Source organism: Mandrillus leucophaeus, unplaced genomic scaffold, assembly GCF_000951045.1.
Source record: "Mandrillus leucophaeus isolate KB7577 unplaced genomic scaffold, Mleu.le_1.0 Scaffold171, whole genome shotgun sequence".
Classification (NCBI taxonomy): Eukaryota; Metazoa; Chordata; class Mammalia; order Primates; family Cercopithecidae; genus Mandrillus; species Mandrillus leucophaeus.
Window position 1 is genome coordinate 2465962 of NW_012101710.1, and position 15708 is coordinate 2481669.

The following is a 15708-nucleotide window of genomic DNA, read 5'->3' on the forward strand; positions in this document are numbered from 1 at the left end:
CAAAAAAAAAAAAAAAAAAAAATTGGGAGTTGATAGCATTTATTAATTTTGAGAATGAAAATGTAAAATGTAAGCATTATAGAAAACCTGAGTAACACTATTTATTTTGTACATCAAAGTCGTCCATCAATCATTGCAGTATAAAATGCTCCAGGTGTGTTTCCACGTGGACTGGACTCTTAAAAATAACCGTGTCATACGATCGAGCGGTGATTAAAGCTCACGTAATTAGGGCTAAGTCGTTCCCATCGGGAGTGGCTATTGTGGGACCTGTACCTCGGGCCAAGGGATGCCCTGGGCTCTGTTGTTGGGGCAGAGGAGGGAGCTCTGCTGGGCGCACTCTCCTTTGCCCTCTTTAGGCATTGCTCCTGCTCGGGGGTCCGTGACAGACATCAGGTTGTACCATCAAGAGCCCCACGCGAAACTGCCTCCATGTGATGCAGGCGGGAAGGCGGCTAGAGGATGGCAGGAATGAAGAGGAGACACCCCCCTTCCGGCAGGGGCTCCCTGCAAGCCCCAGGAGGCCGCCTGGAGTTGGGTTGGCATGGCAGCTGGCACAGCTGCTGCCCCCACCCTGCCCATTCGGTAAAGGTCTCGAGCCCTCACAAGGGGGCGCCCAAGAGGATGGCCACCACCCACCCAGAGGGGCACAGGTCAAATGTGGTGGAAGTTTGATCTCACTTCAGATTAAAAAAAAAAAAAAATCGCCTGTTCTTGCAGCTTCCCTCCCTCTTTCCTTCCTGCTCTCCTGTACATCTGCCTGTGTTAAGCGACCCTGAGAAAAGCGTGTTCTCTGCCTCTTCCAACCCGGTCCATTTCCTGTGGTTTCTGTGACTCGCCTGTTCCCAGGGGCCTCCCCAAGGTGGGCAGAGCACAGGGAGAAGAAGTCGCTGAGCACCGGACGCAGCTCGGCCCTGGCCTGCCCGCTTCTCCCTGACCACAAGACCAAGCCCGGCTGCACAAGCCCCATCCTGTTAGAAGGCGCAGTGGCGCTCCTACGTGAGAAAGCGTTGGAAGAAACAGTGAAAAATTCACTGCCTTCTGCTGCTGAAAGTCTGACCGCAGGGGGCGGGATGTCGGCTTCAGACTGGTTCCCACGCTGCCCCCAGGAGCCGTCAGCCGCGCTCATCACCTTTGTCCACGTGCCAGGCGAGTGGGCGCCCGCAGGTGCCACCAGCGTGCAAGAGTCAGGGCTGAAAAACGCGTTCCCATTCATTCCCGCCGGTCACAGACCACCAAAGGAAGCCCGTGAAATAGACTCACAAAGCTTGGTGAGGGCCCTTGAACCGAAGATGGTCTTAGACTAGCCGGGGACACACACGTGTTGGCCTTTGCTGAAAAATGACGTTTCAGTCATACTGGATCCAGAAAACCAGGCACACTGTGGCGGGCAGAGCACCCTGCCTGAGAGAGAAGATGCACACTGGGCCCATAGTCAGCAGAGCCAGAGCTCTCGGCAGCAGAGGAGCACCACGTTGGAGCCAGGTTACTCCGGGACTGGCTCAGTTTCCATGTAACGGAAGTGCGTTCAAAGCCTGAGGAGCCTCCGTGGTGGAATCTGGCGGGTGTTCTCTCTGGTTAATCTCGCGAGAGCTTGGGCGCCTCCGAGAGAGGGCGGGAGGTTAGTCGGGCCTGGCTGCCGTGGACACTCCGGGAGGGCTGTTCCTGCACAGCCGGGGAAGGTGGCTGCCCGCCATGTTTGCTCGGCTCCAGTGAAAATTTGGATTGCCTCATCATCGTCGCGGGAACACTGCAGCGGGGAGAGAGTTAGACTGAACGCGCGGTGACCTCAGGATGCTTCTTGGAAATTGCTTTTTAAAATAAACCCCCGCCATCAGCCTGTTTTCATTTGCCTCCCTACCCAAGAAGCCGAGTTCAAAAATAAACCTCCGTTCTTCCGGGTTCTCATTCATCAAGGTGCCGCTGTACGATGTCAGAAAAGGGAAGGCTCCGGCGGCCTTCTCCACCGGTGATTTGCATCTGTTTTGAACAGCGTTTGCAGGCCGCAGCTCTTCACAGTCAAGCAGGAAGCGTTTCCTAGATTACCCTGCGGTGTTTATCTTCGACGGCCTGGTGTTCCAAGAACCATCAATTTGCTGTTTCCTTGGGTTTCCTTGAAACTGGGCACCTCTGTGTGCCGTTGTCCCCACAGGGATCACGGCTAGATTTCAGCTCTGGTGCAGCCTGCGTGCGGGGTGAGCTCCAGAGAGCCGCTCCCTGGGGCCTCTCCCAGGACGGCAGCCAGGTCCCCGCGAGTCTGTCGCCCTTTCTGGAGCTGCAAAGCCGGCCTAGAGGACGGGCCCTCATTTGCTCCCAGCGCACACAGGCAGGCCCAGGTCAGGTCTGAGAGCCCCATCGCGAAGCCTTGATTCTGTCTTCACGGGGATAAAAATATTCCTGTCCGGGCCTCACCCTCCTTTAATAAACAAATCAGTGAAGCCCCAGCAACCCCGGGGGTGTTTTCATTGGCACCTCACCTAAGAGTGCCGGCCACCCACCCAGGCCGCTCCCCAGAGTGGGAAGGAGCTGCCAGGGCCAGAAAGCCTCCTGGTCATCAGAACCGAGGGGCATGGGTGCTGGTGTGGGGGCTGCTCAGGAATCAGGGTGCAGGCCTCCCAAGTCCGTGCACCTTCTTACTCTTCCTGCTCAGACCTCCAAGGTTGCTTTCCTAAGAAAGCCGCACAACAGCAGGAGAACTGAGGGTTCAAGCAAGAATAGACCACGTCTGAACATCAACTCTTCTGCTTCTGAGGCTCCAGCCCTTCCCAGTCCCATCTTGGTGGCCACAGCCATGCAGTGGGGACGCAGCCATCTGCCTTACAGGTCATTTCGAGACTCGAGGATGATGATGAGAAAAATTCCATTACGTAGGAGAGACCCCTTCAGAGGTGGAGTTGAGCCACCAGGGAAGGTTTGCCTGTCCAGGTGGACTTGGGCAGGGCAGCCCGTCCCTCCCTTCCAAGACCTAGCTGACCCTGCCCATTGGGTCTGCAGAACAGCTCCTTTGGCACCATATGGAGACCCTCTATGTGTGGGTGTGTCCCTGGAATGTTCTAGCCTCCCCTTTGAACTTGGTAGGATCTAAATTTGGACACCCAGCTTTATCACTCGTGCTTGACTAAGCCATTTTATGTTTAAGGCTTTTGGAGATTTCATCAGGGAAAGGTCTGAAGCAGATGTCCCATGGGACAATATGAACAGGTCGGCATCCCTCCCCGCTCACCCATGCTCTGGAAATGGGGGTGGGGGCAGAGCTCCACTCACTGTCCTGTGCCCTCAGGGTTCACACCATGGACTGGAGTCGGGATGCTGCTTCTCCCCTCTCTTCCGTCTGACAATGAGTTTGGGCTTTGGGGAGGAAGAGACAGAACATGAGATTTCGGAAAGGACTGCTGGGCTGCCTGAAGAGAGATTTGCCTCCAAGAGGGGACACTGCTCCTCACCCCTTCATCAAAGCATGGCTGTGACGTGAGAGTGTGTATTCTAGCTACTTCAGAAGGCAAGTGTTAGCTTCCCCAGCCTCATCGCACACACACAGCAATACAGATAACGTCTGTCGTGACCTGAAAATATTTTTAGCTCCATGAGGCCCCGCTGACTTGACCTGCCAAGATGGGTGAGGCTCTCAGAAGAGAGGTCATCGTCAAGCTGGAAGACCCATCCTTGTGAATTCAGGGGCTTCTGACAGATAAGGAGACGAGAAAGCAATTAAGTGGACTCTGCACATTTTTTAAAACTGAAAGAACCATGGCCCTGTGTTTCTTGGAAACCATCATCTCTAAATTTAATCTCAGTTCAACTTTTGCAGTGCTTAAGGAGTTTAGAAAGATTCGTGAGCTGTGACCTTCCTCGAGAAGGCAGCCCTCATTATCTCTCTGCTGCCTTAGCATCTTTCCTGCTGACTGTCCCAAGTTACCCTTCACCACAGCACAGACAGAACCTGGGGCTAGCACAGGGGAGAGGAGGGAAACCGATTTCTCTTCCTCAAAGTTGCATTTCAAAACCGTCCTCCCAACAGCTGTCTTAAAAAATGTCACTCACATCTGCAACTAGGTAAAGGCTGTGGATAAAAGGGGTTTTTTTAGTGGTTTGCTCCTGCCTTCAAAATGCTTTTTTGGGACATGCATCACAGTTGAGGGTCAAAGGACATGGGTACAGAGAGACAGTGCGGAGGCTTTGGCCATAACCCCAATGCACTCTCACCCTCAGCCTGAGCCAGGCTGTTCTATTTTTATCACCTCTGTTTAATCTCACATCACTCCAGCGGTTAACCTTTTGCAGAAGATGAAATCGGAAAACAGGTCAGGTCGTCTAGCAGGTGCACCAGCCAAATCCCCACAGCGAACGCCGAGTGGGGCTGACTGTTCATGAATGGCCACAGCGATATTCTGTTGCCTCACATTCCCTGCCACAGCCTCTCCCCGTGAACCTGGGGTGGGTTCCTTGTCACTGCCTCAGTAGAGTGCAGGAAAGGTGACACTCTGTGACATGAGGCCGAGTTATGAAACACCACAGAGCTTCCATCCGTCCCTCAGAATGTCCACCTTAGGAGGGCAACTGCCATATTGTGAGGAAGCCCAGGTCACTTTCTGAAAGGCCTGGCTCTTCGTCTCCCCTCTTCGTTCTGTCACAGTTACCTCCCAGGTCACTGTCATGCCCCTTAGAAGCTATGCAAAAGAGAGGGGTATGGATGAAGGTCCTAATGCTACTTCTGAGCTGCATCTTTGCTTCTCTGAAGTCAACACCTACTTGTCCCTTTGCATTTTCTGAGACTGGGACCAGGAGCCTGCTGTCTGGCTCTGGCTGTCTGCCCTGCTTGTCCAGCTTCCTCACAATATGGCAGCTGCCTTCCTAAGAAGATGCCTCTCCTCCATGGAGAGCCTCACATGGGCAGGAACGAAGGCCTGACATTCCCAGCCAGCTTCCTCTTGGCAGCCACGTGAACAAACCCTCCAGTTGAACCACAGAGGCAAACCGTCTCCACCAAGCTCTGCCCAAGTTACAGATTCATGAGCTAGACTGTTGTGATTTAAGCCACTAAGTCTTGGGTGGTTTGTTTGCAGCAACAGCCACCAGGCTCCAGCTTTCACCTTCTGTTACTGCAGTGCGCTCGGCCGGCACCTTCCATTGGCCACTTTCTGAAAGGCCTGGCTCTTCATCTTCCCTCCCAGGTCAGTGTTATGCCTCTTTGAAGCTACGCAAAAGAGAACGGGACGGATGAAAATCCTAATGCTGCTTTTGAGCTGCATCTTTGCTTCTCTGAAGTCAACACGTACTAGTCGTTTTGCATTTTCTGGGGCCGGGACCGGGAGCCTGCAGTCGGCCTCTACCAATGTCAGATTCACAAGGAAGCCTCAGTCCCCTCCCCTGCATAGCCCTTCCAGTTTTAGTTTTATATTTTGGATTGTTTTTCTTAGAAGCCCTCCATAACTGTATGAGCCACCCACCCACACAAAAAGTCCAAGCTGCCCTGTTCTTGCCTCTTTCCAGATGAGAGAGCGTGAGTGGTGACCCCGCCCTCGTCGCTCCGAAGGGATTCCGCTGTCAGAACCGGAAGTCTCTGTCCCTGGGACTCTCCACTGCAGACTGAGGGGGACGTTTGACAATAAAAGGGTCAATTCATCAGGAAGACACAACAATCAAATGTGCATGGACATAAAGGAGCTTCAAAATGCAGGAAGCAAAATTCGGCAAAATTGAAGGGAGACAGATAAAATGCCCAGCCATGGCAATAACACCCCTCTCTCAGCAACTGATCGAACTAGACCAAAAAAAAAAAAGATCATCTGATCACCACCTCCACCTACTTGGTGGTACTGACAGTGCAGCCGCCTTTGCCAAGAAACTGTCCCAAAAACATCACCGCAGTTTATTTTCCCCACAGTGAGCAGCAGCTGCCTCAGGAATAAGGGGGCCTCTGCCCTCAGTGCATGTCAGACACCCTCAACTCCTGCAGCCTCTGTCAGAAGAGATGGCAAACCCCAGAACTTGCATGGAGAGCCCCGGTGAAGCCCGTCAGGATCAGAATGCTACTAGCGCCACAGAACTGGGCACTTTGTGTGTGCATGGGGTTGATGCTTGAGATAGAGGGAAAACCCCGTCGCTTCCCCTTTGTGGAGGAGACTCAGCCTTGGAAGCTGGGTTGCAGCGTGGAACCCGTGTGCCCCCAGGGTCACTCCTCATCTGAGCTGGCCTCTCCAGCTCTGGCTATAAATAACTAAAGGGCAGGCCTGCAGCCTGGAAGGAGACAGGACGCACGCTGCTTCCTTCTGCCTCTGTGGGCGAGGGGGCTCTGTCCCAACCCCAGCACAGTCCGGGTTGTACTCCATGAGAAGTGTCCAGGAGCAGAGAGACCTCTCCATGTGTGCAGGCCCCTGGGAGCAGCTGGCTGGGACACAGGAGTTGAAGGAGGCGCCTGAAGACAAGTGGTCCGTGGCTTTTCCAAAGAACCTTTCCTTTTTATTCCTGAGACAGTCTTGCTGTGGTGCCCAGACTGCAGTACAGTGGCATGATCACATCTTACTGCAGCCTCGACCTCCTAGGCTCAAGCAATCCTCCCACCTCAGCCTCCTGAATATCTGGGACCACAGGCATGAACCACTGCATCCAGCTCATTTTTAAATTTTTCTTTTGTAGAGGCAGAGCCTCACCATGTTACCCAATCTGGTCTCAAACTCCTGGCCTCAGGCGATCCCCCCGCCTTGGCCTCCCAAAGGGATGAGATGACAGGCCTGAGCCACCACCCAGCCAGGCCCTTCCTCTTAATCCCTGGCAGGTCAGTAGTGGCCTCAGCTACTGGACAGCGCTGGCCAGCCAGCATCCTAGGGAAGGAGACGCAGGGCAGCCCCTGCTGTGCTAACTCTCTTCCCCATCCCAGGGGCAGGGGGCCGACTCTGCTCTGGAGAGTTTTCGGGCACTCAGCTTCCTCCTCAGGGAGAAGAACTTGTCCCCCAGGACCTTGCGCAGCCCCACACTGTCATTGCTGCTGGGTGGGTCCTGCCTGATGGCCGGGAGCTGGCCCGTGAACATCTCCCAGCGGTCGAGGGCATCCACGGCTCTGTCCACCTGTGCCAGCTCCTCCTCCGCCACTTCCCGCTGCAGGGCCTGGATGCACATGGCCAGCCACCGTTCATGCTCCTTGATAGCCTCCGCAGGGCCCCCAAGTGCTGGCGGAGCCTCTGAGGCCACCAGGGAGCTCAGCCCTTCCTCTGGCTCCACCTCTGGCCCCGAGGAGAAGGCATGACTGCAGGCTTCAGGGGTGAGGGGCTCGGACACGCTGGTGCCGGGCTCCGAGTCACTCTCGCAGCACATGCCCGAGTCAGCGCTGGCGGGCGGGGTGTCCTCCCACACCGACGGCTCCCCCGCCTCCTGGCTGGGCCATGTCCCTGCCACCGCCTGAGTCCAGGTGTAGAGTCTCTAAGAGGGAGAAACACAGGCTGAGTTTGCTCCCTGCCAGCCCTCGTCTAGCCAGGGAACTGCCAGGAGACCCAGCTCCTTACCTAAGGGGACCCCACCGTCCTCAGTTACCCAGGGGCAGGAGTCAGGCTGGTGGCGTGAGGGCTCTTCTGACCAGCAGCCTTTGAGGACTCACGTCCAGGCTGTGCCGAAGTCGGAGGTACCCACCCCCAAGAGCCCACCATTCAGGAACTTCATAAGCTACTTGTTATCCACAGTTAAAGAATAGAGCACTTACAGTTTGTTTTGTTTTTTTTGAGATAGTGTCTCACTCTGTCACCCAGGCTGGAGTGTAGTGCTGTGACCTCGGCTTACTGCAACCTCCACCTCCCAGGTTCAAGCAATTCTCCTGCCTTAGCCTCCTGAGTAATGGGGATTACAGGTTCCCACCACCACACCCGGTTATTTTTTATAGTTGGCCAGGCTAGTCTCAAACTCCTGACCTCAGGTGACCCACCCACCTCGGCCTCCCAAAGTGCTGGGATAACAGGCGTGAGCCACAGCGCGTACCCAGAAAGTATACATAATTAAATAAAATTTTAAATTTTAAAGCAAAGGTCCGGGCATGGTGACTCACGTTTGTAATCCCAGCACAGGGAGGCAGAGGCAGGAGGATCACTTGAACCCAGGAATTCAAGACCAGCCTGGGCAACATAGTGAGATGACAAGGGGAAAAAATAGGAAAAAAAAGCAAAAGGAATACTTGAAACTCACTTCCTAAATGTTTTCTACATCTCACTCTTACCTCTGCTCTCAAGGTTATTCTCCTCTCCTGCATCTGTACAGGGGACATGCAGTTTAACAAGCTCCCACTGCACACCTCTTCCCAACTCAGCGCTCACTGATATCCCATTGGGACCTGACATCAGCCATAGTGGGACTGTTTACACCACAGGAAGTGGCAGAGACCACAAGTCCGGTTTTCTTTGAGAACATTCCGCTGATTGCTTTCAATGGACAGCAGTGACCTTTTCTGGCCAGGCCCTTGGTCGGCTCTCCAGCACCAGCCATAGCCCTGGGACAGCAGGTGACCTCACATCCGCACCGCTCCCCTCCCTACAACAGCAAGGAGGGCCAGGCCACCCTGGAGTGCCTTTGCCTTGGCGCTTTTCCCTCCACAGCCACGGGCGATGGTGCTCGTGGAAGGGAGAGCTCTGGGCAGAAGGAGGAGCTGCACCCTCCAGCTCCAATCCAGGCTATGCCAGGTCAGCACGTGTAGGGAGGGGCACACACGTTATAAAAGTTCATGTCAGATGGTTGCACAAGACCCCAAGTGAAGGCATCAAAGAGAGCTCTCAACCCTTTCTGCAGACTAAGCTGCCCTTCTGCCTGTTACACAGCCTCACCAGGGTACTAAGAGCTGCCCCTCGATAGGGCACAGCTGGCAGCAGCAACCTTTACAAGGCGTCATCAGGTGCCAACCGGCCATCATGCCGCCTGCACCCTCAGGAGACGCTCCTACCCTCAGCCGTGGCTGCGCCTGGGCTCCCCCCAAGTCATAGGCGCCTCTCAGCCTTCCACTTGGGAAGGCTGCTTCCTCTGTGCCCCCTTCACCTTCCCTTTACTGCCAGAGTCTTTGAAGAAGATCCCTACAGAGAGATTCCAGCACTGTGAGCTGGAAATGCCCCAGCCTCTAGTTCAGTAGTGTCACCCAGGAGCCCTGCGCGTACCGCTCCTCCCTCTGCCCCAGAAGGAAGGCGGGCACGGCCGGGCCCTGCAGGGGGTTCTGACAAGCTGAGTCTGGGAACTACACTCCCACCTGCCTCCACGGCCTGGATCCAGCACCAGACACTCCCACCTGCCTCCACGGCCTGGACCCAGCACCAAAAGGAGGAGGATGCAGGGGCTTCCCAGCGCAGTTTCATTGACTGCTCTTGTGCTTGTGCACAGTGCGCACCTGATAACTGGTTTTCATCCAAAGGTGGGTTTAAAGAAAAATTACCACCACCTGCCTTTGCACTCAGAACTCAGAGTACAACTTCCGAGCCTGCAAACAAATCTTCCCCCATGAATACAGACAAGCCATTTGCTCAGCAGCCCCACCCCGGGTGACAGCAGAGGGAGTTAGGAATGGAGGCCGCCTCCAACACAGCCTTGTTCTGTCAGCTCCCACCTCCTCCCAAGGAGCCTGTGCCTCCTCTGAGCAGCAGTGACCCAAGTGTTGGTGGCGGGAAAGAAAAGAGCAAGTTACCCTGGGAAGACCGTGCCACCCACCGGCTGCACCAGGAAGGCCCCATGCCGCTGCAACCTCCTGGCCGCAGCCGCCACATGCGGGCACTGGCAGGACTCGACCTACCGCCGGTGAGATCCGGATGGAGCTCAACCCCAATGCAGGTCCCGGGGCTCTGCACTGCCTGGAACCCGGCAGTTTGACAAAGCGTGTGCGCAGTCCTCGTGCCCTGCGTGGTCTCCAGGTGGCGCTCGCGGGGCCTCCAGAGCACAGGTCCCAGCAGCCGGGCAGCGCAACTCGAGCAGCGAAACTCGGCAACTCACCTGGTACCTCTCGATGAGCCTGAAGCCCAGGATGTGCTGCAGCTTTCGCAGACAGATGGGACAGAGGTCCAGGGGCCGCCGCAGGGCCTCATCCAGGCTGAGCGCACCCTGCATGAGGCAGCGGAGCCAGCGGCAGTTCCCCAGGCCCAGAAGGTGGCAGAGCTCGTGGCACGTGACCTGGGGGGAAGGCCACCAAGCACCTTGCCTCACCGCCTTGCCCCCGTATCCGGCAGATCCCCAGGCAGCCCTAGCAGGGCCAAAATGAGGACCTGGGTGAGGCTGGATGGCCTGGAAGTGGTCCGGGCGCCCTCCCCCTGCCCCAGGCGGCACAGGCGTCAGCCCGCATCTCTGGCAGGGCTGCATTCAGGGCCCCAGGGGAAGGGTGAGTCAGGATACGCCGCCCTAGGGAGGCCACACAGGATCGGGGCTTGGGGCTCTAATCCCTACCCTGCTTCTTCATAGCTGTGTGGCCTTGGTTTCCTCATTCCGTAAAGTTAGGGGTCCACCCGCTTCACAGTGAGGATGGGGCGGTGTAACGGACTGACGCAGCGCAGGCTCAGCCAGCACCCTCCCGTCCCCTCTTCCCAGTCCCAGAGCCCCCACCCACCTTGCAGCACTGAACCATCCCCAGGGCACTGAAGCACAGGGCCCAGCCTCTGTCCTGCAGGGGGGCCTCAGGGCCATCTGCTGCTGCCTCCACCAAGGCTGGATCAGGGGCGCTGGGCCCCGACTTCGGGAATTCCCCCGAGAACCGGGCGAAGCTGCAGACGCCCACTTCTGGAGAGAGATGGTGAGAAGGGCACGCTCAGGGGTCAGCCTTGGCTCTAGGGGGCCCACCATCAAACCCACCTCATGCTCTCGTGTAAGCCGGCCATGGCCTAACAATACTTAGGTCCTGGGAGGCCCTGTCCTGCCCACATGAAGATGGGCCCTGGGGCAGAGGCCACGGCTGAGGAACAGCCCCTACGCCACCCCTCAGGAGGAGCTGGAAGGGGCCGCCTATTCCCATGTGTGGGTGTTCACTTCCACCACGAGGGTGCCCTGCAGCCCCGGGGGCCACGGCCCCATGCTAGGCTGCCCCCCAGGCAGAGCTGCCAGGGCCCCAGCTCACCGTGCCCTGGAAGGAACTTGCTGAAGGTGAAGCTCCAGGCCTCGTGGGGGTACAGGTCGGACAGCGTGAGGCCCAGCACACACAGTGCGTCCCCTGGCTTGTTGTTCTTCAAGAAGGACAGGATGCCGTCTGCGGGGAGAGGGCCAGGGGATGGGGTCAGGAGGCAGCCAGGGACCCCTATCTGCTGAGCTCAGGCTGGCACACCCTGTCATCCTCTTCCTCTGCCTGGGCCCCTTCCCAAGTCAGGTGTGGGCCACCTGCGTTTGGTCTGACCTGAAGGCACACGGTACTGCATGATGGGGAGTGAGGGCCAGGGCCATTGGAGATCAGGACAGGGTAAGTCTGAGAGGCCATGGACAGCCCAGTGAGGGTGCTGGAGAGACAGCCCGGCCGACAAGACTGGCGCTTGCAACCCCGGGAAGGAGAAGCTGCCCCAGCAGCTGAGCGACAGCCCCAGAGATGTCCACATCCCAGCCCTGGGACCCGGGAGTCCCCACAGCAAAAGGGACTGCAGATGATTAAAGATCATGAATAGGGGGGGCGGTATTCTGCATCAGCCAGGTGAGCCTGATGCCATCACAAGAACCCTCGCTAAGGCCGGGCATATTGGCTCACACCTGTGACCCCAGCGCTTCCGGAGGCCAAGGTGGGTGGATCACCTGAGGTCAGGAGTTTGAGACCAGCCTGGCCAACATGACAAAACCCCATCCCTACTAAAAATATAAAATGAGCTGGGCATGGTGGTGCATGCCTGTAATCGCAACAACTCAGGAGACTGAGACAGGAGAATCACTTGAACCCAGGAGGTAGAGGTGGCAATGAGCTGAGATCGCACCACTGCGCTCCAGCCTGGGCAACAGAGCGAGACTCCATCTCAAAACTGAAAAAAAAAAAAAAACCCCTTCGTTAGAGGCAGCAGGGGGTCTGAGTGAGAGCACAGGGCCTGAGGGGGCTGCAGGGCTGGCTCGGAGGAAGGGCTGTGAGCCAAGGATGCGAGTGCCTCTAAAAGCTGGAAAGGGCTAGAAATGGATTCTCCCCGGAACCTCCGGAAGGAACCAGCGCAGCCGACCCTTGACTTTAACCCAGAGAGGCTCCTGACCTGCAGAGCTGTAAGACCACAGTGGGTCATCCAAGCTAGCAAGTTGTATAACTTGTTAGCATGGTTCCCAGGAGCGTGAGTGTGGACAGATACAGGAGAGGCCCAGCGGCTGAACCTGGGCACGATGACGTCAAAGCCGGGAAACCAGGAGCCCAAGGAGGGAAGGAAGGAGGCAGAGCAGCCACTGCGGGCCCAGGAAACCCGGAGAGGGTCTCAGAGTTACTGCAGAGAGGAGGGTTTGGGGCATAGAGGCATGCGGGGCAGAAAAGTGTTTTCCAAGGAGTTCTACCATTAAAAGGAACAGATTGCCAAGGAGGTGTGTGTGTGTGTTTTGAGACGGAGTCTCGCTCTGTTGCCCAGGCTGCAGTGCAATGGTGCAGTCTCAGCTCACTGCAACCTCCGCCTCCTGAGTTCAAGCGATTCTCCTGCCTCAGCCTCCTGAGTAGGGGGGATTACAGGTGCACGCCACCACACCCTGCTAATTTTTGTATTTTTAGTAGAGATGGGGTTTGTCATGTTGGTCAGGCTGGTCTCAAATTCCTGACTTCGTGATCCATCTGCCTCACTTCCCAAAGTGCTGGGATTACAGGTGTGAGCCACCGCACCCGGCCCTGTGTTTCTGAGACAACATCCCACTCTGTCACCCAGGCTGGAGCGCAGTGACACAATCACAACTCACACTGCAGTCTTGACCTCCTGGGCTCAAGCGATCTTCCTGCCTCAGACTCCTGAGCAGCTGGGATGACAGGCATGAGCCACTGCACCCCACCCAAAAAGGTTTAAATTATGAGTTTTCAGTTTAAATTATGAGTTTTTTACATTGCCTTTCGTATTAACTTTTCAATTCCGATATGTATTTTCCATTTACTGCACATCTCATTTCAGACCAGCTACATTTTTTGTGTTCAGAGCCACAGGGGGCCAGTGGCTACTATCTTGGACAGTGCGGGTCTAGGGTATGACCTTGGGAAATGAGTGATGGGTCTTGGAGGAGAGGCCAAGGAACTTTTGCTAACAAGGTGATGATGATTGATTGAGAATGCCAACAAGGTGATGATGACAGTGATGATTGTTGTTAACCAAGTTATGTCCCCCCAAAAGATGGGTGGAAGTCCTAACCCCTAGGACCTATCATTGTTTGGAAACAGGATCTGTGCAGATATAATCTAGTTAAGATGAGGTCATTAAGGAGACCCAATGACTGGAGTCTTAGAAGAGACTCAGAGGCACATGGTGTAAAACTCACATGAAGTCAAAGGCCGAGATTGGAGTTGTACAGCTGCAAGCCACGGAGGGCCGAGCATTGCCAGCAGCCTCCAGAATCTGGAGGCAGCCAGGGAGGACCCTCCACAGAACCTTCCAAGGCCGCATGGCTCTGCCAAAACTTTGGTTTCAGAACCGCGGTCTCCAGCAATGTGAGACAAGAAATGTCCCTAAGCCCCCCAGTTTGTGGTACTTTGTTACGGCAGTCCCAGGAACCCAATACAGTGATCCAAAGCATGCTACTCTCTGGGCAAGATGGCAGGACCCCATCTCTACAACAATACAAATAGCCAGGTGTGGTGGCACGTGCCTGTGGTCCCAGCTACTCAGGAGGCTGAGGCGGGAGGATCGCGTAAGCCCAGGAGTTCAAGGCTGCAGGGAGCTATGATTGCACCACTGCGTTTGAGCCTGGGCGACAAAGCAAGACCCCATCTCTAAAAAACAACAAAGAAAAATTAAAAACCAGGCTGAGCTGACCATACAAATGCAACCCGGCATACCCTCTGAGTTCCACCTGCTTTTGAAGCTTCCCGGGTGCACGTCCTTTCCCCCCAGTTTTTTTCCCCGAGGGGCTCCCCTGTGCACCTTCTGAAGTGCGGGGCTGGGGGAAACAGCAGTTCGTTCACTAAGCAGAGCAGGTGAAAAGCCCTGCAGTGACCCTTGTGGGACTCACTGCTATCTCTGAGCTGCCACAGTCCTGTCACAGACAGGACGGAGGCCGTAACAGGTGAGGTGCACTGCATACAGCATGGGGGAGGTGGAGAGAGCTGAGGTTGCAGAGGCCGAGCCTGAGAGGCCCAGGGTCCCCAGCTCTGTTTTAGGGCCAGGGCCAAGGCAGGCCACACTGCCCCCAGACCTCACTCTAGGACCTCAGGGGCGGGGGAAGCCCATGGAGTGTCGGCTGCACCCAGAAAGCAGGCTGGGACACAAAAGAAACGTACCACTCAGGCGATGGCACCCCAGCCCAGCCAGGGGATCCCTGTCAACCCCCAAATGTCAACAGTGGCTGCTCCCTGTAATGGTACACTAGGGAATTTAGACAACCCTCCTGCCAAAAGATGGTCAGACGGGCAGAGAGAATGACAACAGCTGCTTCAAACACCCAAGATGGGGAGGAGTGGGTTACGGAGGAAGCCTCGGCAGTGGTACGGGGTAGACAGCTGCCCTTTATATGACAACGGTGATGGCTACGTGATGTACACAACTGTCAAGACTTCAGAACCGTACACTAAAAAGGATGAATTTTACTATCTAAATTACACCTCAACAACCAAGGCAGAGACCTAATGAGAAAAACGGGGAGGATTCGAGCTCAAACAGATGAAGCTGGACTGTTTCTGGGGTGGGGGAGTGGACAGAATGACCCTAATGACATGCCTTCTACCCTGGGAGGGATGCGGAGCCCTGGGGACCATCAGAATGACCCAGACAAGCTTCATGTCTTTGTCCCACAGTCAGCCCTTTGGTGCCCTGGCAGAAGGAAAAGAAAATCCTCTGTGGTGAAAAACATCGGCCTGGGCCAAAAATTCTCAAAGTTAAACTAATTTTTCCAATAAGATGCCTAACAATCGAAAATAAGGCACAATGAGGCAGGATAACTGAGACAAAATTAGCAGAAATAACAAATACAGGCACATGGGCACTCCAGATTAGTGCAATCATCGGACAGACTGTCAAAAGCAACTATGTTCATGGACATCAATGCTGAACTTAAAGAAATGTCAGAGGCAGCTGAGACCCATAAAAACAGGACACTGCTAATTTGAAAAAGAATCCACTAGAAACTACAGAACTCACAAACATGACAACTGAAATTAGGAACACAATATACGGGGGGTTTGTTGATTTTTTTTTAGATGATGGGGTCTTGCTCTGTCACCCAGGATAGAGGACAGTACAGTAGCTCACTACAGTTTCAAACTCTCAGCCTCCCAAGTAGCTGGGACTATAGGTATATGCCACCACTGCCGGCTATTTTTATATTTTTTGCATAGACAGGGTCTGGCTTAGTTGCCCAGGCTGGTCTTGAACACCTGCCATCAAGCTATCCTCCCACCTCAGCCTCCCAAAGTACTGGGATTGCAGGTGTGAGCCACCATGTCCAGCCTCAATATATGGGTTTAAGAGTACCTTAGATGAGGCCAGGCGCGGTGACTCACACCTGTAATCCCAGCACTTTGGGAGGCCAAGGCAGGCAGATCACGAGGTCAGGAGATCGAGACCATCCTGGCTAACACAGTGAAACCCCGTCTCTACTGAAAATATAAAAAAAAATTAGCCAGGCGTG

General features: G+C 55.3%; 1 protein-coding gene across 1 annotated transcript in view; it reads right to left on the reverse strand.

The window, feature by feature from the left end:
• Positions 1-4226: 4226 nt before the first annotated feature.
• The window catches only part of AMZ1 (archaelysin family metallopeptidase 1), a 41559-nt gene continuing 30077 nt past the window's right edge, over positions 4227-15708 (reverse strand). Inside the window, exons 4-7 of the mRNA XM_011976920.1 lie at positions 11060-11188; positions 10556-10725; positions 9949-10125; positions 4227-7416 (exon numbers count right to left, since the gene is read on the reverse strand). Of these exons, the coding sequence (XP_011832310.1) occupies positions 6856-7416; positions 9949-10125; positions 10556-10725; positions 11060-11188 (1037 nt within the window). The 3' untranslated portion in view covers positions 4227-6855. The remainder of the gene's footprint in view (positions 7417-9948; positions 10126-10555; positions 10726-11059; positions 11189-15708) is intronic.